The sequence below is a fragment of the Neophocaena asiaeorientalis genome, unplaced genomic scaffold, assembly GCF_003031525.2.
Source record: "Neophocaena asiaeorientalis asiaeorientalis breed wild unplaced genomic scaffold, Neophocaena_asiaeorientalis_V1.1 scaffold461, whole genome shotgun sequence".
Taxonomy (NCBI): Eukaryota; Metazoa; Chordata; class Mammalia; order Artiodactyla; family Phocoenidae; genus Neophocaena; species Neophocaena asiaeorientalis.
The window spans coordinates 863,545-887,567 of record NW_020173230.1 but is presented as its reverse complement, the minus strand read 5'-3'; the positions used below and the strand labels follow the sequence as shown (position 1 = coordinate 887,567).

The window sequence follows — 24,023 nt, the reverse complement described above, 5'->3', positions numbered from 1 at the left end:
GGAGGCCGGAAGGACCAGCTTTTGTGTGTTTGCCAGTTTGCTGGTGTTTTAAGGGAATGGGGAAGTAACAGCACAGTTTGTAAGTTGGTGGGAACAATTGGATGCAGACGAGGGGGGTGTGGGAGAAAAGAGGGGGGGAGGAGGAAAAAGGGTGTGGGGTCCCTGGCAGAGTCCCAGACGAACCACTCACAGAAGCAGGAGAAAGTGGAGCATGTGGGCACTCGGGCAGGTGGGCAGGAGGAGGGAGGGGACGCTGGCTTCTGATTGCTTCTGTTTTCTATATGAAACAGGAAGCAAGTCCAGCCTCCGGGAGTAACCTCACCTCCAAGCTACTTCCTATCTCAGTTCATCCTTGGGGGCCACCCTGAGAAGTAGTCACCAACATCCCCCAATCGCTTGACGAGGAAACCCAGGCACACAGAGGTTCCGTGACTTTTCCGCCGTCTCCCGGCCACAGAAGGTGGATCTCTGGATCCCAGATCCAGCACAGGTGACCCTAACGATCCCAGCACGTGGCCTCCATGACAAACGCATGAGAGGAAAGCCAGCCACTGTGTGCTAATTTTAACAGAAACACTTTCTTCTTGAAGAAGGCTTGGAAACATACCTTCCTCTGTGCGTATTTTTCAGGTCTCTGAAATCCTCCTCCCAATCCACTTTTATATCATGCATACATTAACAAAAGAATTTTTTTTAGCATTGCCAGTTCCACAGAAACGAGAATATGATTTTAACTGCTATCCGTACATGTTTTCGCTGGGAGCACTCAGCAGGGGACCTTGTCGGGTAGGGGACGTGCTGGCCCCTGGCCAGGGGGCCAGGGAAGGTGCCACTGTCCTCCAGACCTTGACTGTCACCAAGGACTGTCCTCAGGTATAGCCAAAGGAAACCAAAACCGGGACTGCGCCCTTTCTGGCAGGCTTTGAGAAGTGCTGATAACCCGTCACATGGGCTGCTTGCGCATCTGAGAAGCTAGCACCTCACGTGGTTGGGTTTGTGGCAAAAATAAAGTAAAATTTTTAAAAAGGAAGCAAATATCATTTCCAAATTCAAGGCTGTAACTGATTACAAGTGCCTGGCTTGGAGAAAGCCCTTGCCAAATATTTGCTAAATGTTTATCTTAGATGAACACCGAGTTTTACGTTTGATGGCAAGCCTTACACTTCTACCAGGAAAATCTTCCTAAATATTTTAGAAATTAAGCACAGATGTTTTTACATAACACAAACGACAATTTCATGCAAGTCACAAGGTCAGTCTTATCGCCAGTACAATACACGGGCAGACCTCGTTTTAGTGCACCTTGCTTTACCGCACTTTGCAGACCCGCGTTTTTTACAAGTTGAAGGCCCGCGGGAAGTCTGTCGGCGCCACTTTTCCAACAGCATTTGCTCACTTCATGTCTCCGTGGTACATTTTGGTAATTGTCCCAATATTTCAAGCTTTTTCATTATTATTATCTTTGTGATGGTGATCTATGATCAGCGATCTTTACTGTTACTAGTACGACGCGCCGAAGGCTAAGATGAGGATTAGTATTTTTTATCAATAAATTATTTTTTAATTAAGGTATTCACATTTCTTTTTAGACCTAATGCTGTTGCACACTTAACAGACTACAGTGTGCTGTAAACATAACTTTTCTATGCACTGGGAAAAGAAAAAAAAATTGTGTGACCCGCTTTATTGCGGTGGTCTGGAACCAAACCCAAAATACCTCTGAGGTCTGCCTGGATGTTTTACTATATTTAAATCCATACTACGCCCTTCAGTCTCTAAGAGGTGGTCCTCACTGCATAATCCTGCCCAGTAGAACACACTTACTTGTGCAGTGAAACACAGAAGCATCTCCTTAAGTCAACATTTTCTAGCAATTCTCGCAAGAACAGAGAGAAAGTTCTGAATAGAAAGTTTCTAGCTAAATAAGTTACCAAGCAGCTGTCCTCAAAACCTCTGAAAACACTGCAGTATCAATAGATGTCAGTGATGGATCTGGACTAACGATGAGCTAAAACACAAAAGTCCACACATTTATGGCAACCACGCGCAAGATGAACTGAACGCCTTTTTCATCCGCCACATTCAGAGTAACGGGACAGGGTGCTTCTCCAGGACTTCCTGACTGCGGGCAGGGGGAGTCCAAGAAAACTTCAGCCACATGTGGATGCTGAAGCGGCATGTGGTCCCCATCCTGACGGTTCTACAAACTCCCTGGGTGACTTGGACAAGTCACTTCACCTCTGAGAGCCAGGCTTTCTTACACGAAGATACCCACCATCCTTTCAGAAATACAACGTCTCTTCTGTGGGGGGCAGTTTTACCCCATCACCTTCCATTATGACAGAATCGCCAATTCTAAATGGAACTTCGAGAGAGAAACCAATGTGTATCCCGCTCCTGCTATGTGTTGGACGCTGTAGGGACTCATACTTCGTATCAAGGCCGTGATACTCAGGTATCACCCCCAACTTGGAGGAAAGAGGCCACCTCCCCACTGAGCTGGGTCCACTGAACCCCTTGTAACTTATCTCTGCATCCCCAGTGCCTGGAACGTAGTAGGTGCTCAGTGAATGTCTAATGGAACTCAGGGTCCCTTGCCCAGGTGAGGGTTCAAACCTAGGTCCTTCTGCCTCCAGACTGAGCTCCGGCCCAGAGACTGTGAGGTGTGTCCCCCACCCCACCCCTGCCCCCGCTTCAGGCTAGAAATAGGTCTGGACCATTCCAGAAGGCCATTCCTGGTTTTATAAAATCAAGAGTGCCCAGGTAGTAGGAGAGACACTCGTTAAGACGATGACCGCTCTCTGGGACTCACTCGGTGTTTTGTGATTACAGAGTGTCATTCAGGGGAAATGATGGACCGCTCAAATTTTCTACCCTCTGCCAGGCATCAGTGAAAGTTACTCAGCTTTACAGCAAGTACTTCCCTTTGAAATCTGCCGCCAAGTGGACTCGTTACCATTTACCAGAGCACTGAAGTTGGTTGGGGGCAAGCGAATGACCACTCCCAAGCTGAGGGGAGAGGTCACTTCCTTAGGTCAGGGCGGGACCTCTGTGGGTCACCCATCCGCCTCCCCTCATCGTCAGTCATTTTTAAGGGGCCCTGCGGGGCCTGGGAGAGTCTTGGTCTCCTGCTCTCTCGGTCATTAGTCTATTCTGCCACATACCTCAGTTTTCCGCAGAGGGAAGCAGAAGAAACCATGTCGTCACGGGGCCCTGGCTTTGTAAAACAAGCGGCCCGGAAGACTGCAGAGGGCAGGGGTCCTCAGGAAGGAGAGGCCGCCTCTGCCGTGAGGGCCCCTCTGCCCCGTACCCTCCTCTGGCCAGGCCCACCCTGGGTCCCCTCTCCAGCCCTGTTCGGTGGCTCCTACCTGCTCCCTGCACGGTGGACATGGCTGGCTTCAGTGAGATGCCCCTGGGCGGTGGGCAGGAGCCTGAGGACGGGAGCCAGGAAGAGTTCGCTTACGCTCCAGCAGAAGGTGGGCAGGGGCCGTCATGAATGGGTGATGGAGAAGACCACGGGGGCGGGGCCATCGCGGGAAGGGCCGGGCCTCTGGGGGGACAGAATGCTGGCTCACAATCCAAGATTCTCAGGTTCTGAGCCTGGAGTCCCGCCACTAGGAAGAGGCTCGAGGTGCCACCAACCAGATTTCACCTCTGGGAGCTGGGAGGGTTTGGTGAGAAGCCCGTTTAAGAGCACTGCCCAGGGGATCCTTGATGAGAACCATGACTTATGGTCTGTAGGGGCGGGAGAGCCACTCAGGTGACAAAATGTGACCGGCACCAAAGACAAAGGCCCAGCGTCAGGGTGTTTCCTGTGTCCCTAGAAAGTGTCAGCAGGGACTGGAGGGGTGGGGAATGTTGACACGAACATCCCATGAAATTCCAGGAGCCAGGCCCCCCTCAAATGGGGCCGCTGTTCATTCGTCTGCTTTCACGGGTTCCTCCCTGTACTTTCTGAGGACAAGTTCCTTCTGCAGTTTTGACAAAGACCCAAGGAAAGGGAAGTGGTGTCGTGCACCTCCGCCAGGAGGAGGGGGTACCCGGGGTCTGTGTGGGGAGCCGGTGGGAGGACCCCGGAGGCATGCACTCTGTTCAGGGCATGTCCTGTGCTCCCTGGGCTGCCCGTACTTTCAGCTGCTGCAGGTGGAAAGCGGTAACAGGTGTGCTGTGTGGGAGGGTTCCCATATGCTTACCACGAACCGCCTTGCCCAAGGAACTCGTTGGCAAACTGAGCTGTTACCTGCAGTTCACATCCCTACAGCAAGCAGGGCTGGGTGCTGTAGCGTAAGCTGTGGTCTTTGGCGCTACCCACTACGTAACCCTTACCCCTTTCATTTAGGAGGAGTGGCCTTTAGTGGAAACAGGTCTCCTTCCTGTCTTCCTACCTGTAGCCTGTTGGAGGTGTAATCGTGTGGTCTTTCTTTTAAAGGCGACACAGCCTGCTTTTCCATCTCAGGGCTGCGGGTCCTGGCCTCTGTCACCTGCAGGCCTCCCATCTCTCCAGGCGCCCCTCACACCATGCCTGAGAGCCTCCACGCTCAGCACGCAGGCGCCAGGAGGCCGGGCCGTCTGGGGTCCGCTACTCCGTCTCCTTAGCCTGCTAAGGAGGAGCCCCCTCGTGACTCAGTTTCCTCAGCTGTAAAATGAGGCATTAATAGCACGTACTCACCCGACCTTTGTGCGAGGTCCAGGACACGGCACACGGCACCAGTGAGCAACCATCAGCCAAGTGTGGTCACTGCCTCTGAGCACTGGGGCCCCTGCACAGGGCAGCGGCACATCAGGCACTGACATCCGGTGGGACCTGACCGCCCCCCTGCTGCCCCCCACCCAGCAATCCTGGTGGATGGTGTGGAGTGGATCTTGTCATCTTTCCTGTCAGTTACATGCATACCTAATAGACTAGGGTTGCCTTTTCCCCACGTGGGGACATGTTCTGTCTTGTTGTGTAATTCGTTTTTTCCACTTGGAGATCTTTGCTCCTCCTCTGAGATACCCATGATCTCTGTCCTCTGTCTGATCGATATATGTCCCTGCTTGTCGGAAGGCCAGGTCCCCCAACTGGGATTCCATACCCAGATCCCTTTCACTTGCTGCTGGGGTTCCCAATTGTCCCAGGAGCATCCACACTCCCTGCACTTTGTTTAATGCTCAATGTAACTCTCATGTCCAATGAACCAAATTTTACACCTCTTTCTCTGTTTTGCACATCTAAACAACGATTACAAATACATTAAAGTCATTCTCTTAAACAACGTAACCTGCAGTTATAAATACGGCATGGTTGATTCTTTCGAATACTGCAAACACCTCAGACAGCAAATGAAGCTTGTATTAACGTGATGACTACAAAACCAATTTCTTACTCCAAATATCAACATCATGGATTTAACTAATCTCTTCGTTATTTCCTTTATTTTTTTTTCAAATACCTTTTTTGGGTTACAGCTATCTTTACTTCGATATTCTTCCAGGATTGACGGCCCCAGAGAAGAAGAATACCATCTCTAATCAGCCGAGTTAAGGCATTTTGGTTATAGATGGAGTAATTCCTGGATAGGGCTGGATCTAGATGGTTCTTCCCAAGGCCATCAGTTGAAAGTTGCTGTTTATAAGTAAATGCCATTTGCTACATCGATCAGATTTGAAAGCTCAAACCCTTCGCATAGGTTTTAATTCTTTGCTGCCCTGTGTTTCCCCTAAAACGATGCATTTGTAAAGTCTTGCTTGGTAATACAGTATTATGTAATCCATCTTTGGGTTTTTCTGATCAACTAACCTGGTCCTGTCATTATGAATTAGTGACTTATCTGTTAGCATTATTAAAGAGTTATGTGTGTCTTATTAGTATTGCATTAAAATTAGCAAGGCCATCTAGAAATTCCATCGCCCAGAAATGAAGGGTTGAATCTTCATGGTTAAGTTTTCTCTTCAGGACACCTGGGGAGTGCAGATCTGGGAACATCCCGCTGAGCCTGCCCGTTACCTGGCTTCCGTGTGTGAGTGCTGGGGCAGACCCCTCCTGGCCCTCATGAGCGACCACCAGTGTGGACACTTCCTGCTTTTGGGGAGCCACTAGCTTTGTCCCTTGGTGCATGCATTTACCGGTTTCTACTTACACAGACAGAAACAAATACCCAGCATCACTTTATAATTGGGGTGGGGCAGGGGGTGGACAGCATACTTATACATTAGCAGCCGCCCACTGCGTTCGTTTTCTGTGCTATACAAGAGAGGACCACAGGTTTAGCAGCTGAAAACAATGCCCATTAATTATCTCACAGTCTCCGTGGGCCAGGAGTCTGGGCTCAGCTCAGCTGGTCTTCTGCTCAGGGTCTCACAAGGCTGCTGTCACGGGGTCGATCGGGCTACATTCTTACCTGGAGGTCTCAGTGAGGAGAATCCGCTGCCAGGCCCATGCAAGGTGTTCACAGGATTCATTTCCTCGCAGCTGATGACTGAGGGTCCTGGCTTCTTGTTGGCTGCCCTGGGATCTAGAAGCTGCCCCCGGCCTGGCTGTTTGCTTCTGCAGGGCCAGCAGGAGAGAAATTTCCTAGCCTCTCTTCAAAGGGCTTTTCCCTAATTCAGCCAAGCTCGACCAGGATAATCTTCATTTTGATTAACTCAGAATCAACTGACTGGGCACCTTAATCACACCTGCAAAATCCCTTTCCCTTTGCAGCGTTCTGCCAGCTAGAAGGATGTCACGGGTCAGCCCCCATTCAAGGGAGGGGGCTATATGGGGGGGCTGAGATCTCGGGGGCCACTCTCCCCCATCTTCTGCAGTTACAACTACCTTTGTGCAAACATCATAGTAGCGGTTCCCTCTGGAGTTTCACTATGAGCTTGTGGCTTTGCCGCAGACCCAGAGGCCGTCTCCCTCAAGGTGTCCTGTGCCGGGTCTCCCGCCACCTGGCCTGCCTGCTGGTCCCGGGCCTTTGCACTTGACGTTCCCTCTGTCCACTTCCCTCTCCCCTGAGGGAGCCACATCCTTGTTCCTTTACTGTATCCCAGCCTCTGCTAAACTGTCGCCCCATCAGAGAAATCAGAAAACCACTGAGAGAGGCAGCAGTGTAGGGGTCAGGAGCCAGGCTCTGAAGGGTGAACCCCAGCTGCCTCTGGACCCACCATGTGACCTCCCACCCTGAGCCCGAGGGTCGTCCTTGGTCAAGTGCGGACGGGGGTCTGGGCTCTCATAGACCCCTGGCCCACATACACAGTTATCCAAATGACTCCTTTCTACCTGGGATGAAAGTGGCTCCTTGTGTGGGTTCAGGGCAAGCTCACCTGCCTTCCTGGTGGTCAGAGGCCCTGGTTGGGGATCCCATGCTGCTCCTGACCCCTTGCTGGTCCTTTCCACTTTCTGGAGGAATTTCCTTTATGAAGTTTCCCTTAATTTGACTTCCTTCGGATCAGGAGACATTTATCTTAGGTGACCTATGGAAGCCTCTCGATACCTAAATCAGATTCATCCTCTCTCTCCACGACCTGCTGCCCCACCTCTCACCGTTCACTAGTATTTGTCAAGTACTTACCATGATGCCCAAAGAACTACACCAGGCAGCGAAGTAGCTTGTCAAACAATCCCGAAACTCGCATTCCTAAAGCTTCCTTTAATAGATGAGCTTTATCACTTGGGGAGAAAGAGGCGTGACCGTAACTGTAAAACATAAATTGGAAAAGAGGTTTCACACAGAGTACTTGACCCCTAAAATATATACTTGGAAATACAATGGGGGACCAGAAAGAGGAATTCGGGAATTTTACATGAAAGGCATTCACGGTAGCAGTAAGATCCAGCTGGTGTTTTAGGAGGGTAGGCAGCAAGCTCTTTAGAGCAGGAGCCTGGAGTTTTTCCTCTCTGCACCTGCACATTTATTGGCTTTAAATTAACTGAAGAGCTCCTGCTGGGACTTATTCTTGTGAGGGGACCTCAGGAGCTTCCTGCAAGTGGTCTCCAGTCCAGGCAGCGTGAGCCCTCTGTTCACGTGGGATCTGAGGCCAGCAACCATGCAAGGGGGTGAGAATGCTGCCACTGGTGACCAGTGTTCACCACCTGTCCCATCCCCCGGGTCCAAAGCAAGATGGAAGGGACAGTAAAATTCATGTACATAGCCCTGGGCATCAGTCCCAGCCCTGCCACTGAATGGGTCTACAGGACGACTGTTTTTTTTTTTAATATATAAATTTATTTATTTATTTTTGGCTGTGTTGGGTCTTTGTTGCTGCATGCGGGCTTTCTCCAGTTGCGACGAGCGGGGGCTACTCTTCATTGCAGTGCGCAGGCTTCTCTTGTTGCGGAGCACGGGCTCTAGGCGCGCGGGCTTCAGTAGTTGTGGCACACGGGCTCAGTAGTTGTGGCTCGCGGGCTCTAGAGCGCAGGCTCAGTAGTTGTGGCACATGGGCTCAGCCGTTCCGCGGCATGTGGGATCTTCGCGGACCAGGGCTCGAACCCGTGTCGCCTGCATTGGCAGGCGGATTCTCATCCACTGCGCCACCAGGGAAGCCCCTGGTGGCCTGGTTTTGAATGTTCGGTGCGAGTTTAGTGCCATTAGAAGCTCCTCAAACTGCTGTCGACCGGTAGCCGTCATGTGGCGTAGCACAGGGTAACACATAAAGCGAGCGGAAGGTGGATCCTAAGAAGCTTCTGGCAGATAACAGATAAATACAGAGACCCATATACCTACAGGTATATAAACACTAGGGATTGAATGTATGAGTGCAAGTTTTGTTTTGCTTCCTGGAGCACAGCTTATGCTAAGCACATAACCCTGGGTCTTCTTTTGGTCTACTCCTGACCCTTGTACTTTACCCCTGACCTTATCAGTTTCTCCTCCTTAACCCCTAATTAATTGCCTTTATACACACAACTCAAAAAAAACCTTATGGGCTACAGTCTTTCCTGCCTTCTAAGGTATTTCTCTCTCCCCTCTTGGACCTTTTCAGCTCCAGGTGAAAAGGACTCTTGACTAATCTGAACTCCCAACAGTGCCTGCATGGAGCCTACCACATAGTAAGCACTCCTAAAATGTTTGTCAAATGAACGCCTGACCTGGCTGTGTTTACATGACTTTGCATAACTGGGCGAGGGTCAGGCAGCTGCGACAGTGCCTATCACTGGCTTCCAGGTTTCGCTCACTCTGTTTGCTTTTAGAGGTTTTGTAGGTTTTCCCTTAGACACAAAAACATCATCTCTTCACTTCAAGGCGGCGTCGCCCATACTTGGCTGTGTGCATCTGGACGTGCACACGACCTTTGAGTCGCATTTTTCTACAGACCGTTTCTGCAAGTTTCCCTTTGCCAGAGACGGGGAAAACAGCACATTTTTAGCTGCTTCATCTAGCACCGTAAGTATCAAAGGAAAAACGAAAGTGTTGAAATTAATTTCGTTAGCAGAGTGTAAAGGAAGGACCTGTGCGGTGTGGGCCACCCCGGGAGCTGGGCACCACCGGCTGAGTGGTGAGAAGGGACCTGGAGAAGGCAGTCTGCCCAGGGTCTCGCCCTAGGGGTACCAGGCTCACGGCAGACATGTGACTGATGGGCTTTACAAGGGAGGAATGAGAGTAAGCAGAATTAAAGTGAAAACACTGTGTACCACTTGTGAGTGAGAGTTTACTCCGAGTGAATAATAGTTTCCACAGAGAAAGGAAACTTCAAACAGTGCTAAAGAGATACGCCATCAGAGAGTTTAGGAGCAACCTGGCCACCTCCATCTGGCACATGGCGGAGAGCCTACTGCCTCATGAGAGGGTGAAGACAGCCACGCACAGTGCTGGTGGAGGTGGGGGTGAGACGCAGGGGGCCGAGATGTGTGAGGGTCGGTTCTGCTAATCTATACCCCTTTTTTTCGGGCTCTTCCAACATTTTTCAGTGCATGACTTACCCATTATCTGGGGGACTGAGGGAGGGATATTCATTCCTTTAATAAAAGTTGAGTACCTATTGTGTGTTAGGCAATGATAAAGCCGTGGAAATTCCAATGTCAGTAAGAAAGGCACTCCCTTGGAGATCTCCCAGTGTGGTCAGGGAGACAGATGGGATTACAATTACGATACAACATGTGATGGGCTAGAATGGAGAGAGTACAAAGTATGAGGGTGCAATAACGCAGATCTGCTTTCCCTTGGGTTCAGTAAGACTTGACCTTTGATCTGAGACTTGAGGCTGAATGAGAATGGACAGTGGAAGAAGGAAGGTGGGTGGGACGTTGGCACAGTGGGAGCTGCGTGGGGGAGCCTAGGGGTCTGACAGAGTGGGGAGGGCCCGCACAGGGACCTCTGCCACGGCTCAAGCGTATAGGTTCACGGGGGATGAGGTACCACAAAACGTGGAGCCGGCGGGGAGGCTGCTGGGAAGAGCCTGAGCTCTTGCCTGTGGCTGATGGGCGACCACTGGGAACATCTAGCCAGCCCATCCTGGCATCAGTCCAGCCATCCCTCCCTGTCCCAAATACCAGAATATACACGGTAACGTCCGTCACCTTGAAAGCATCTCTCCATCAATCATTTGGGAGGGCGCTGGATCCAGGGTTGTTTCTAAAGTGTTTCTGGAACTTCCACTAAGCAGTGATGCAAATGGCAAGTGCACCAACCCAGCTACACAGAGATGATAAGAATAATACTAGGAATGTGTGAGTGCTCTGCGGGCGCCAGGCACTGCTGTAAATGCTCCACACGCACTTTCTCACTTCATCCTCCCTCCAACCCAAAGAGGCAGGTGGTGGTGTTATTCCCATTTTGCTGATGAGGAGGACACGGGCTCAGAAAGTGAGCGGCTCACATAGTAAGTGATGGACCTGGAACCTGAACCCACTGTGTCTGGCCTAGGAGAGAAGTGGCAGCGTTAGGATGGAGAAGAAACAGGAAATGGGGACTTTCCTGGTGGCGCAGTGGTTAAGAATCCGCCTGCCAATGCAGGGGACACGGGTTCAAGCCCTGGTCTGGGAAGATCCTACATGCCGTGGAGCAACTAAGCCCGCGTGCCACAACTACTGAGCCTGCGCTCTAAAGCCTGCAAGCCACAACTACTGAAGCCCGTGCACCTAGAGCTCGCGCTCCACAACAAGAGAAGCCACCGCAACGAGAAGCCCACGCACCGCAACGAAGTGTAGCCCCCGCTCGCCACAACTAGAGAAGGCCCGCGCATAGCAACGAAGACCCAATGCAGCCAAAAATAAATAATTGTTTTAAAAAAAGAAACAGGAAATGAAAGCTACGATTAAAAAGCAGATCCTGGTGGCGCAGTGGTTAAGAATCCGCCTGCCAATGCAGGGGACACGGGTTCAAGCCCTGGTCTGGGAAGATCCTACATGCCGCGGAGCAACTAAGCCCGCGTGCCACAACTACTGAGCCTGCGCTCTAGAGCCTGCGTGCCACAACTACTGAGCCCGCGTGCCACAACTACTGAGCCTGCGCTCTAAAGCCTGCAAGCCACAACTACTGAAGCCCGTGCACCTAGAGCTCGCGCTCCACAACAAGAGAAGCCACCGCAACGAGAAGCCCACGCACCGCAACGAAGTGTAGCCCCCGCTCGCCACAACTAGAGAAGGCCCGCGCATAGCAACGAAGACCCAATGCAGCCAAAAATAAATAATTGTTTTAAAAAAAGAAACAGGAAATGAAAGCTACGATTAAAAAGCAGAAATAGGAATGAGGATAATCCGTTGCGGTGAGGGCAGAAAAATGCAGACCTCCTGACAATAACTGAAGAGTCAGCTCTGCCAAGGTTGGAAGGACTGGGGGTGGGGGTGGCCGATGGGGAGGAACATGAGTCCCCAGAGAGTCCACTGGGTCAGACGCTGAATCCAAGAAAACTGGCACTCAACTCTGTCACAGCCCATGAGCACTGCAAGAACCTTGGAGAGCTCCGAATTCACGCTTCTTCTAAAGTAGAAACCAAGGCCAGAGAGAAGAAATGGCTACAAAGTGTCACACACAGAACAGAGTCCAGTGGTCTCGACTTTGAGACTAATGTTTCTGCAGACTAGTGGCCACTCGTGCTCCTGCTAATAGTACCCTAATTTTCCTCTGAGGAACCCACGCCCTCTGTCTGGCTGAGCCCTCATGCTAAGGGTCTTAGCTCAGGCTGCTACAACAAAAATGGCACAGACTAGGGGCTTAAACAACAAATACTTCACACAATTCTGGAAGCTGAAAGTCCAAGATCAAGGCACCAGTAGAGATGGCATCTGGGGACAGCCTGATTCCTGGCTTGAAGACAGCCACCCTCTTACTGTATCATCACAAGGGGAAGAGGCGTGAGGTCTTTTGTGTCTCTTCTTATGAAGGCACTAGTCTCTTCATCAGGGCTCCACCCTCATGACCTAATTACCTCCCAAAGGCCCTGTCTCCAAATACCATCCCACTGGCGATTAGGGTTTCAAGATGAATTCTGGGGGGGACACAAACATATCATCCATAACAACCCACATTCTCCAGACTAAGCCAGTCCACAAATGCCATTCCCTCGTTACACACAAGACTCCATAATGCCATCCAGGGTGAATCAGAGGCCTCTGCCTTTTCTCCCTCTGGAGTCAACCCATGGAGGGCTTCCCCAGTGCGACCTCAGAAGAGCAAGAACCAGAGAGGAAGGGAGGGAGACTAGGTCCAAGTGACACTGCTTCAGCCTTTCTGTCTGGCTGTGCCTGGCCTTTCATCAGTCACAACTCCTTTTTTTTAAATTTTTCTTTCTCCATCCCAAGGTCCACGTACAGCACTTACACCAGAGCCTGGCACCTAGCCAGCGCTCACATGGCAGTATCACTATACAAGCTACCTCGAATTAGGTTTTCTGTCATTGGCAACACAAGAGCCTGAACAAAACGGTGACCTGTTATTGCTACCACACCACGCCGTAGTCACAATTTCTCCCAAGAAGAAACTTTATGTGTACTCAGACATCTCAGTTAGATGGAAACCACCTAGACACCTGTTTCGATGCCCGAGACCAAAGGCCCAGAAGCCGGCTCCCCTCCCCCCTCCTCCAGTCCCTGCAGAGCCGCGCACCCAGGCACCTCCCTACCTGGCCCCTCTCCTCGCCTGCGGCCCAGAGAGCACACCGCCTGCTCCGGCAGGTGGACCTGGGGGTGGCGGGCGGTCTTAGGGGGCGACCAGCCGGGTCCTGGGGGGCGGCGGGCGGTCTGCAGGCCCGCCTCGGTACCGGGAGCGCGGGCAGCTCGCCCCATCACCGCACCCCCGAAGCTCAACTTCTTCGAGATCCCGGAAGTGGGCGGGCGTGCGACCCAGCCAAGACCCCAAAGCCGGCTGGTGACGCAGCGTGCCGCAGCCAATCGCGCGCCTCCTGCGTTTGCGTTATTGCGAGGCCGGCCAATGGGCGCGGGCCTGGCTGCCGCTTCCTGCCTACAGGCTCGCCGGCCCCGGGGGAGAGCCTGCTCGCTCTGCCGGCCTCAGAGGCGCAATCGCCGCGACCCCGCCCTCCGGGCGCCGGCCCAGGTGAGTGCAGCGGCGGCCTGGAGGTGGGACGGGCGCCCCCACCCCTCCGGACAGGTAGGGGCGGCGGAGGCAGCAGCAGCGTTTGCCCCACGCGCGGCGAGGTGGGAAGGGGCTGTGCCAGTGCTCTTTCCTGCACACCCGGCGGGTCGCCGTCCCCGGACCCCCACCCCGACCCCTGAACGTGACACCCGCACCAGCCTTTGCGCTGGAGTGACTTGGGAAGTGATTGGCGGGTGTAGAGGATCGAGCTGCGAGGAGCCCGTCTGTCCCTCCTCTGGGCAGTGGTGAGAGCAAAGCTGCTTGGCGTGGGATTAGCTCAGGCAGATGGTAAGGGCCCGGCGCTGAGATGCTACTGGTGGCCGGGCAGGGGACCCACCTGTCGCCCAAGGGCACGGAACCTGAACGAAACCAGGCCGACCGCCCAGATGATGGGAGCCGGGGGTTCATCTTCAGAGCTGGCGGCTCAGGGCACCTCCTTCCCTGTGGGAATGGAAGGACTCAACTAGCGTGCATGTCCCGCTGTTTTCTCCCACCTCTTTAGACCCTGATGTCGCCTTCCAGCAGCTCCCACAACTGGTGGGCAGTGAGCTGCTTTAGTAGCCAGGGTTTTCTCTGTTTGTTCAGGGGGTGGGTGTGACAGGGTGTAATAATAATAATAATAAAACCGCAGGAAATCTTGGGCAGGAAGCAGTCCTAAGGTGGCCTGGGAAGTAAATGCTTTAGGCACTGCCTTGGGACGGTGTCCCTCCCTGTACCGCACCCCCGCGCTACTCCCTCAACCCCCACCTTCCCTTGGGTACCTTTACATCTATGAAGGGATCTGTTAATTAACCCGAGCAGAAAGGTAGATGACTCTGCGGGTGGTGAGCAGGCCTACCGAGAAGAATGACTGAAGGTCCACCTGGAATTCATTGTGCAGAAGTTCTTGGTGAATCGGAGGTTGCTTTCTCGGAAGATGTTGCCTCCCTCACTCCACTCCTAGAAAACAGAGAGATCCCAGGATCCCAGAATCGTGCAGCTTAGTGCTCCAACCTCCCATTCAAGAGTCCTCTGATCCAGTGACCCCATGTCCCTGGACAGGTTACCCCATCACCTCACAGCCAGGAAGTGGCCTGGGAGATCTTGGGACTACATCCTGGCTGGCATGGAAAGGAGGTGAGGCTGACCAAGGATGTCCACCTCGTGTCATCTTTAGGTGGGAAGTGACGGGTACCGGGATTTCCACACCAAAGGGAATTTGCAAACATAACCCCCCCATCTTTTCTCTGCAGTAGAGTCTTCTGGTAGTTGCCCAGAAGGCTGAAAGTACATCTATCTGCTTAGTCATTTCTCTGGAGGAAAGTGTATCCAAGTTCAACATCACCATTCATTGAGCTCAATGCAGACTGAGCCTGACTTAACTGGCTACTTGTACAGTGACCTGTGAGCCAAGAAATACCTTTGAAGACTGTATTTATATTAAAATGTCACCATGGGAACCGACATCACCCCTCCCCCCATGTAAAAATCTTACTTTTTTTCCCCAACAATTTGTGATAAGGATTGTCAAACATATAGCCAAGTTGAAAGAATTATACAGTAAACACCCACACACCCACCACCTAGATTCTACTATTGACAGTTTGCCATTCTTGCTTTATCACATTATCTATCCACCTCCTAGTACCTTACTTTTAACCTTAAGTAACTGGTGACATTCAGCTTCCCTGGAGCCATATTTCCGTCTCTTAGCTCAGGGAGTGGTGGTGTGGTGAATGTAGGTGGCGGTGATTTTCCATAACTTTGAACAAACACCCACTTTGTGCAGAGCACTGGGAGATGCAGAGGAAATGAAGAGGCCGAAGACTCAGGCTGACCAGAAAGAGCTTTGAGTTTTTTGTTTTTAAGAGATAGAAGATAAGTGGCAGCTTGTGAGAGCAAATGGCAAGTAATAAAATGATTTCAGTAACACTCATTGAGTTCTTGCTGGGTACTGGGCACTTTATCGTAGCTCTGTGCCTGTGTTATCTCATTCAGTTCTCACAACAGCCACATAACTGGGTTAGTCTTCCTTTCTTCCTTTTACAGATTAGGAAATCGAGGCACAGAGAGGTTAGTCAGTAGTGGGCTTTTGTTCATGCTAGAAAGTGGTGGGGCCGGGATGGTGTGGGTCCGGCGTGGTTCTGGGCACTCTTAGTCACGGCGTAGATGCCGCAGGGGAGAGTGGACCCTCAGGCCTGCCCACGGAGGAGTGGAGGGGCATCTGGGGGTGCCACAGCTCCTCCAGGGGTCCCATCTCAGGCACCCGGATACAGATGCCAGTTTTCAAATGGCTTCAGAAGGCTAGCGTCCTGACTTCCCGTGTGTTTGACCTGGGCGTTGGGGCCCCGGGTGGAGGGGTCAAGCTCCTCCACTCTGCCAGTCAGGCTCCCCGCCCCCACCCCCGTCGTCTTCCTCCACTTCCTGTTCTGGGTGTTTCCCAAAGCTGGCGCCTGCTCCACTTCCCTGCTTCCTGTTCTTTATCCTTCAGTCACTTCCTTCCCCGCCCGCGCTCTTTCTTCTCCGGTGTTTGTAAGACACACTTTTTTCCGAAAGAGCCTCATTGCTCGTAGCATATGCTCCTGTTTCCAGACGCGTTCCATCGTCCATGTTGTCATTCCAGTCGTCACGCTTTCTGAAGCGCCCTGGTGCCCCTGGCAGGTCTCGGGAGCAGAATAGCCCGGCCCCGGCCTCGAGGCGCCCAGGCTCTGTCTCCCCTTAGCTCTGGTTTCCGAACCAGACAAGCCGTGTCTCGCCCTGGGGCAGTGATGGGTCTTGGATGTGGGAGCCGCCCTGTCCGGCAGAGCTGCTCACTGGGATTCCCTGCACTGCCCTCGTCCAGCTGCTCTGTTTTGCTGCCGTGGGCCTGGCCACGGCAGCAAAAGCCACGCTTCTAGGAGTTACGTCCCAGCAGGACTGTCAGCCCTGGGGGTGGGAGGGTCAGCGGTAGAGCATAGCCGTGACTCTGCCCACCCCCCGCAAATAAGAAAGGAAGAGGAGAGAAGAAGGAACCGGACTGGAGAATGGCAGGAGAGGGGTCGGGGAAGAGAGGAAGGTGGTCGCACAAGGAGGGTAGAGACAGGCCTCTCCCATCCCTGCCACGCACACAGCCACAGAGCTCCTGCGCGACCATACAGGGTGCTCGGGGGATGGGGGGGGCGGTGCCGGGCCTGTGGGGACACCCCACGAACGCACAGAGGAAGGTCACAGGGGGACCAGCACGAGGGGGTCCCTCTCCACTGTGGGGCAGAGGCCTCCCAGGGAGGCAGCAGGACGCATGTAGGTTTGGGATTCATTAAATCTACAACTTTTCACTTATTCTTTAGACGAGAAAGATCTGAACGAACTATGACCAGATAATAATAACATTCATTAAATTGGGGGTAGTGGGTATTCGGATGTTACACGTTTTGTCCTCTGGACTTTTTTGTGTGTTTGAAAAAAAATCCCCATCACGAGAAGGGCGAAAGGCAGAGAAGAGAAAAGGGCCCTGGACTGCAGCTGGGCTCTGCCCCTGCTTTGCGGGGGGGCCTTTCAGCCCCCTGCGGCAGGAGATGGTCATGGCCCGGGCTTCCTGCCTGGCCCGGCTGGCCCCGGGCCGGGAGCGGCTGTGGGTGCTGACCCTCGCCCTCCCGCCGCTGTTTTCCCGCAGCGCCGCGGCCATGCCCAGCTCGGAGCTGTGGGCGGTGGATCTCTTCGGGAGGGTGTTCACGCTGTCCACGGCCGGGCGGCACTGGGAGCTGTGCAGGGACGCCCAGCTGGAGTTCAAGCGGGTCAGTGCGGCCGCGCCGTGCTGCTGGGGCATCGCCTGCGACAACCAGGTGTACGTGCACGTGGGCGCCAGCGACGTCCCCATCCGCTGCCGGGAGGAGGCCTATGAGAATCAGGTGGGGTCCCGAGCGGCGGGCTTGCTGGGCTGGTCGCTCTGCCGGGAGGTAAGGGCCCCCGCACCCCAGGCTCCTGGCCTCTTCCCGCCTTCACCGCCTTCATTCTGCTGAGATCCGAGTGCTGCAGCATCCGAGTAATTTGAGGCCAGAGCCCCTGTGGGTCCCTATCCAGGCAGCTGGCCGGGTCCGCACAGGCACGGGGCTCCGGCCGGGTTCCAGGAGCCCAGGACGGTCGTGTCCCCCACTGCTCGGCGCGGCAGGTCCTCTGCCCTTTGGGACCGGACTGGGCTGCGGGCTCACGATGCAGAGCCAGGCCCTCTGCTCCCTTCCCGCCCTGGAGACGAGAGGAGGTCCCCACTGGCCTCGGAGAGGCCCTGGCCACCAGGCTTAAGGCTGGCCTCTGCCTCCGGCCCCCAGCGCTGGAACCCCGTGGGCGGCTTCTGTGAGACGCTCCTGCCGAGTGACCGCTGGCCGTGGAGTGACGTGAGTGGGCTCCAGCACCGGCCGCTGGATGGGGTGGCGCTGCCCTCGCCGCATTGGGAGTGGGAGTCGGACTGGTACGTGGATGAGAATTTTGGAGGGGAACCCACAGAGAAAGGGGTAGGTGCACTCGGGTCCCGCCGGGGCTCCCCTGTGGGGAGGGAGCGCCTTGGGCTCGGCCTGTCCCCCCAGCACCCCGTGGCATCAGACCTCAGCCTGGGCCCCGCGTGCTCCCCGCTTGCCGGACGGGATCCATGGGGACGATGCTTCGGGCCGCGCTGCTGCTTCTCCACCCCTCCTCCATCCTGCTCCCCCTTCCCCAGCTCTTTCACGTCTTTCCTCGAGAGCTTTACGGCCCGTCCCCCCATCTTGGTATTGCAGGGGTGGACATATGCCATTGACTTCCCCGCCACGTACACGAGGGACAAGAAGTGGAACTCCTGTGTGCGGCGCCGGCGGTGGACCCGGTACAGGAGATACAAGTCCCGGGACACCTGGGCCAAGGTCCGGGGTCCTGCGTGTGGCCGGGGGGCAGGGGGCGGGGCCCAGAGCGCAGCCCTGTAGTGGGGAGGGTCACGTGGCCCTCAGCCCCACCCTCCCTGCCCTGCTCTGGGGACGCCATGCCCGCCCCGGGGCCTGGCCTTTCCTGCTCTCCTGTTCGGAAGGCTGTGGCCCTGGGCGGCCCTCGTTTGGGAGATGGCTGGTCGGGGAGCCGGGCCAGACCGTGGCCCCGGAGGGCACAGAATTGTCTTGACCCGGTCTCCATGCTGCCCTGTCCCAGACTCAGGCTCAGTCTGTGCACGTCTTCCTCCCCTGCCCCCCATCCCACGTGGGAGCCGCTCCGGCTCTTGTATTTTTCCAGTGACCCACAAAAACCAGCTTAGGGACGCAAGGCTTGTATTGGGGTCCTACGTGGCCTCAAACGAGAGGAAGGCCACAGGCCCTCGCCTGACCCCTCTGCAGGGTCCACACCGCGAGGAGGGGCTGCCAGCCCAGCCTGCCTGGCCCTGGGGCTGGGAGCAGCCTGGGAGCAAGGTGACGGCCAGTGTCACGGGAGGCCTTCACTGCAGGGCCGTGTTCTGTGATGGGGGAAGGGAGGAGCCACAGCGGTCAGGCCACTGCAGAGCAGGGGCAGGAGTGACTCCTTGGGGACAGCAGCCCCGGCCTGGCGGCCAACAGGGGGAGGACAGGGCAGAGGGGGCCCGGGGCTGGGAGCCCTCCGTCCTGATGCTGCCGGCCCTGCGAAGTCCGCTGGGGCCGAGCTGGAGGACGGAAGGCAGCGTGCTGAGGGCCGGAGGGGAAGCCGGGGGTGGGAGTGTGCACGTCCAGGTGTCCACCAGGCGGGGAGCAGGGCCACCTCCTGGCCCAGGTGCCACAGGCACTGACCGCTGCTGCCTCACACCTCCTCATTTCAGATCCCGTCGGAGGATGACCCCCAGCGGTTGCCTGACCCCTTCAGCGACATCTCTGTCGGGGGTTGGGAGATCACAGACGAGCCCGTGGGCCGCCTGTCCGTGTGGGCCGTGTCTCTGCAGGGGAAGGTGAGGCCTGTGCCCCCGCCCCCCCGGCCTGGCATGGGAGGCGGCTGAAGGAGGCCGGCCGCAGGGAGCAGGCAGGAGAGAAGCTGTCGTCCACTGTCCTCCCAGAGGTGGAGGAGGGAGGAGGGCTCTCCTCAGGACCCTCTCCTCGCCTCCTGTCCCCGCAGCTGGGGCTGCCCTGAGTGGTCAGCCTGTTACTGGGGTCCCCACAGAGTCCCCCTCCTGTGAATCCTGCTGTCCTGGGGACCCACGGGGTCCTGTTCCTCCCAGAAGCCTCTGACCTCCCACCGCATGGCTGCTCCTGGCCTGTCCCTCCTCTGAGCCCCTGGAGCACTGATGAGTGTCCACCCTGAGCTCAGAGGGCATCAATACTGGCTCCTCAGATAGAATCTCAGCTCCCTGCCCACTGCCTTGTGCTGCCTCCCACACGCTGGTCTCCAGTAGCACTGTGGATGGGCGGGTGGGTAGGAGGATGGATGAATAAGTAGATGGACGGATGGGGTATAGATGTGTGCGTGTGGGTGTGGGTGTGTGTGGGTGGATGGATCAATGGACGGTTATGTGGATGAATGCACAGGGAGAGGGATAGATGGATGGATGAACAAGTGGCTTCGTTGGTTCCCCATGCACAGCCCAAACGGCACTCACGGCACTGCCTACTGCCTCATGTATTTCCCCCGTAAGATTGTGGGCAGGCCCACATCTGGCTTGTCCCAGTGCCCAGCACTGAGCTAGCTCAGAGCAGAGGCCATATGAGAGTCTGCTAGGTGAATGGGTAGGTGGATGGGTGGGTGGGTAGGTGGATGGGTGGGTGGGTAGGTGGATGGGTGGATGGCTGTTGTGATGGGTGGGTGGAGGTGGCTGTGTGGGTGGGAGGAGAGGAGATTCTTTTCTCGGGGAGCTTGTGAGCTAAGCAAAGGAATAAAACCCACTGCTGACAGAAACAGTGACAGTGACACGGATGGGCCTGGGTGCAGATGCCCCAACACTTCGGCTGCGGCTGTAGAGCGTACTTCGTGACCGTTCAGTACCCTTAACACAAATGGACCAAAGTTCTCTGATTGGCTTTGGAGCAGCCACAGCAGGCTTTTATCAGGCTTACCTTCAGGTCCTGCTTGGTCTGGGCTTAGGTCAACCCATAGTAGTTTTCTCTGAGCCACACTGAAGGGTGGTGGGGAGCTGGCCGGGGACAGAGCCCCCATCGAGGGGCCACGCCACCTGGATGCAAAGAGAGGGGAGAACGGGTTTGAGAGCAGCGCCAGGTGTGAGCCAGCGCTGCCCTGCATCACTCCTGTGGTCCGTAAAAGGTGAAACCAGGACCCGGGGCTCCCGGAGGAGCCGGGCAGACAGTTGGGCCCAAACCAGCAGGTAGCAGAAGCGGGGCTGCCAAGACCGGGTTCTGCAGTGCAGGAAGGCAGTTGATCCAGCTGCTGGTTTATTCACTGGATAAGGTGTTCGAAGAAGCACCCAGCAAACCATCACGTGCAAACAGGGCCCATAGCACACGCATTTGTGAGTGATGGTGATCATGGTGGAGGCTTATAACCAGTCTATTGTCTCTTTTGTCCTTGGAAAATTCTGTCTATGCTAAACCATTGAAAATGTTTTATTCATTATTATAAGTGAGATCATGTCACATAATTCACAAGTGTTAAGGCAGTCTGTTCAGATAGCATAGAATTTAAAGTTTACAAATAAAATTAGTATGAGTAATAAATCCCACTAACTAATAAAGAATTTTAAAAGGGAAAAAAAGGGCAAGGTGACAGGGTTGGGAGGCCTCATGGACCACGCGGCGATGTGCTGCCCCCTCCAGACGAAATCAGCCAGTTTGGGCAATAGGAGCGGGTGGCTCAGTCTTAAATATTTGATTATGCTCCCTGTGATTATGCTCCCCGTCTTAAGGTTAAGGAGAAAAAGAAGTGGACGTTTTAGACATTCCTATGAAGGGGGCTTGGGGGTTTCTTCATCCAGCCGCTGGGGCCCCTGGCTTCCCCTAGAGACAGGTGTCCTGAGGGCATTGTGCCACTAGGGGGCGCAGGACACCCGGGCTGGGGCTGGCGTTCTCACAAGTCAAGCAGGCGACAGAAGAGGTCTGTCCCCTAGGACCGCCAAAATCCAGGTGTCAGTGTCGCATTTTTTAGCAGGGGTGGGGGAGTCATCTAATCTGGTCGAGAATCCCGACGGCAGTGGGGGCAGGGTGAGCGAGATCTGGACAGTCCCGGCACCCTGGTCCCCAGTCCCCTGGAGACCCCCGGTCCCCTGGAGACCCCATGCTTGGGCTATGCGTGGGCTGATGCAAATGCAGCCAAGCTCGGGCAGCCAACCCGGCCACAGAGCCCCGGCCTGACCCTGCCTGACCCTCCCCATGGGTTTCTCTCTCCACCCAGGTGTGGTACAGAGAGGACGTCAGCCACCCCAACCCCGAAGGCTCATCGTGGTCCCTGGTGGACACCCCCGGGGAGGCGGTTCAGATCAGCTGTGGGCCCCACGACCTGCTGTGGGTGTCGCTCTGGGAGGGACAGGCCTTGGTCCGGGAAGGAATCAACAGGAACAATCCCAAAGGTGGGCAGCCCTGCACCTTGCGGAGGAGAGGAGGGCGGGGCCGCCCACCTTCTCCCCGGAGCTCCCGGTGACGGGGGCCACCTGCACTGTCTTCTGGGGCTGGGTAGGAAGTTCGTGGTCTGTGGTGGAGCCTCCCACGTCTGAAAACGGGATCCTGCACGTCTCTGCAGGAGTTGGTGTCGTCTGGGCCGTCACCAAGGACCGTAAGGTAGGACGGGGTCCCTGGGGGCTGGGTCCAGTGGCTCTGTTTAACATTGAGGGTTGTGTGGTTTTTTGTTCTCGTGAGAGTGGTCCACACCCTTTGGGACAAATCCAGTGTCAGCCAGGCACCATGCGTGTTCTGTTGTTGACGTCACTGGTGATCTCCCAGATGTCTGGTGACCCCCCCAGCGTTGCCTGCACCCCTGTACAAAGTGCAGAATGACTGTATTTACTGTGCAACAGGCTGTAACGTTTCAAATAATCAGAAGCTAATTTTCTGAAGCCCTCAGCTAAATGAATGCCTCCCCTCTTCCCTATCCAGAGCTTGTCATTTTGACTTTATCAGAGGCAAGTCCAGTGAAGTAAGCTGATTTCGCATTGCTTCCGTGATCTCTTTCTAACCCCACGTCAGGGGCATCCTTTCTGAACAATATGCTGTGCTCATCTGCGGCCTGAACCAAAGGACCAAATTATTCATTTGTTTTCCCAGGCCTTGAAAAAAAACCCCTTCTATTTCAGTGGCCCTCCAGGGAGGTGTGTTTATTTCTGACTTTCCCAGGTTTGGTTCCGAAGAGGCGTCAACTCTCACAACCCCTGCGGCACGAGCTGGATCGAGATGGTTGGAGAAATGATGATGGTGAACGTGGGGCTAAACGACCAGGTGTGTGTGGTCCGGAGCCTTGGTCCCCAGGGGTGGGGGTGGGGGACGGCAGAGGAATCAGAATGGGGCCCCCCATGCTTCGCGCCATCCCTTTCCACTGGGCATGCTCATGAGGCTGGTACCGGAGGGCATCCCAGAACCTCTGCCCACTCCAGGCCCGCGAGGGCACCCAAGGGGGCTGCTTTCCCCCAAGTCCTGGAGCCCCCACTGTCCTGGGTCACACCCCCGAGGACCCTCAGAGCAGTGGTAGCGAGCACGGATCTGGGGAGGGACATTCATCCTGGAGACTGGAAAGTTTTGTTGAGAAATTTCAGGGCGAAATCAGATCACTGAGTACAGGACAAAACATCTTCCAACTTTGTAAGAGCAGCATCTTTTAAACATCGCCTGCGTGATTCCTGTCGTAGCCTCTTTCTGGTGGATAATGTGGTTTGGCTAGTTTTAAGACTTAGGGTGTGAAGGTGATGCCTTTCCCGATGCTCTGAAAGCTCTTCCTGGGGGCAGGGGGGCTGGCCTTTCCTGTGTCCGCACACACTCCTCACCTGCCCAGGTGAGCTGGGCACGCAAGGGCAGGGGCAAGGGGGTGCCAGCTGGTGCCCATGGGCCTGAGCACGGAGGCCACGTGCGATAACCAAGTGACAGAGATGCCGTAGCCCCCCCCCCACAGCAAGGCCACCTGGGGCCACGGCTCCGCCTTCAGGCACCCCCAAGGCCAGGGCTCCCAAGGGGCTGCTCCCAGGCCCCTCCCCTGGGCCCCTCAGCTGCCCAGCACACTTTCCTTCCTCAGCACCCGCCCGGCCACCTTCCCCATAAAACTGAGGTCAGAATCAAGGAGGTTATTTTGCATCTTTAAAAGGACCAGGACCATCCTCTGGGTTCACTTGGGGAACAGCTCCCTTCCCACCAAGGCCACAGGGAAGCTGGGGACATGGGTGGACTTCCTGTCTCCGCACAGTGCCTACCGGCACCAGCACCTCCTCTGGACGCTGTTGTCCCAAAGGCCCAAGTCTGCCTGAGGTCGGGGAGCTAGGCTGGGTCCCTGCTCCTCCTGACCTTGGAGCCGCACCCTCCCCCAGCCCCCTCGGGGCTCCGCTCCCTGCATCTGAGTCCTGGACTCAGCTCTCCTCCACCCCAGCCCCTTCGCAGCCCACCCACACAGGCACACCCCCCCACCCCCTGCCTGCATTTGCAGGCGTGTCCTGCAGAGCTGGGGGGCTCC

At 55.2% G+C, this 24,023-nt stretch overlaps 2 protein-coding genes across 4 annotated transcripts in view; one reads left to right on the top strand and one right to left on the bottom strand.

Moving 5' to 3' along the window:
• The window catches only part of BRI3 (brain protein I3), a 23,436-nt gene extending 10,225 nt beyond the window's left edge, over nt 1–13,211 (bottom strand). Inside the window, exons 1-6 of one of the 3 annotated variants that reach the window (XM_024745501.1) lie at nt 13,024–13,211; nt 7,536–7,660; nt 7,288–7,405; nt 6,381–6,526; nt 4,670–4,760; nt 3,443–3,550 (exon numbers count right to left, since the gene is read on the bottom strand). In XM_024745501.1, the coding sequence (XP_024601269.1) occupies nt 3,460–3,550; nt 4,670–4,760; nt 6,381–6,526; nt 7,288–7,328 (369 nt within the window). In that variant the 5' untranslated portion in view covers nt 7,329–7,405; nt 7,536–7,660; nt 13,024–13,211 and the 3' untranslated portion in view covers nt 3,443–3,459. Of the gene's footprint in view, nt 1–3,368; nt 3,406–3,442; nt 3,551–4,669; nt 4,761–6,380; nt 6,527–7,287; nt 7,406–7,535; nt 7,661–13,023 lie in introns of those variants that run through there. The other 2 variants (XM_024745500.1, XM_024745503.1) reach the window with 2 other exon arrangements.
• Nucleotides 13,212–14,536: 1,325 nt separating this feature from the next.
• TECPR1 (tectonin beta-propeller repeat containing 1) overlaps nt 14,537–24,023 on the top strand; it is a 26,044-nt gene continuing 16,557 nt past the window's right edge. The window contains exons 1-8 of the mRNA XM_024745438.1: nt 14,537–14,609; nt 17,125–17,359; nt 17,777–17,959; nt 18,221–18,343; nt 19,255–19,380; nt 21,768–21,942; nt 22,050–22,150; nt 22,703–22,804. Coding sequence (XP_024601206.1) covers nt 14,599–14,609; nt 17,125–17,359; nt 17,777–17,959; nt 18,221–18,343; nt 19,255–19,380; nt 21,768–21,942; nt 22,050–22,150; nt 22,703–22,804 — 1,056 coding nt within the window. The 5' untranslated portion in view covers nt 14,537–14,598. The remainder of the gene's footprint in view (nt 14,610–17,124; nt 17,360–17,776; nt 17,960–18,220; nt 18,344–19,254; nt 19,381–21,767; nt 21,943–22,049; nt 22,151–22,702; nt 22,805–24,023) is intronic.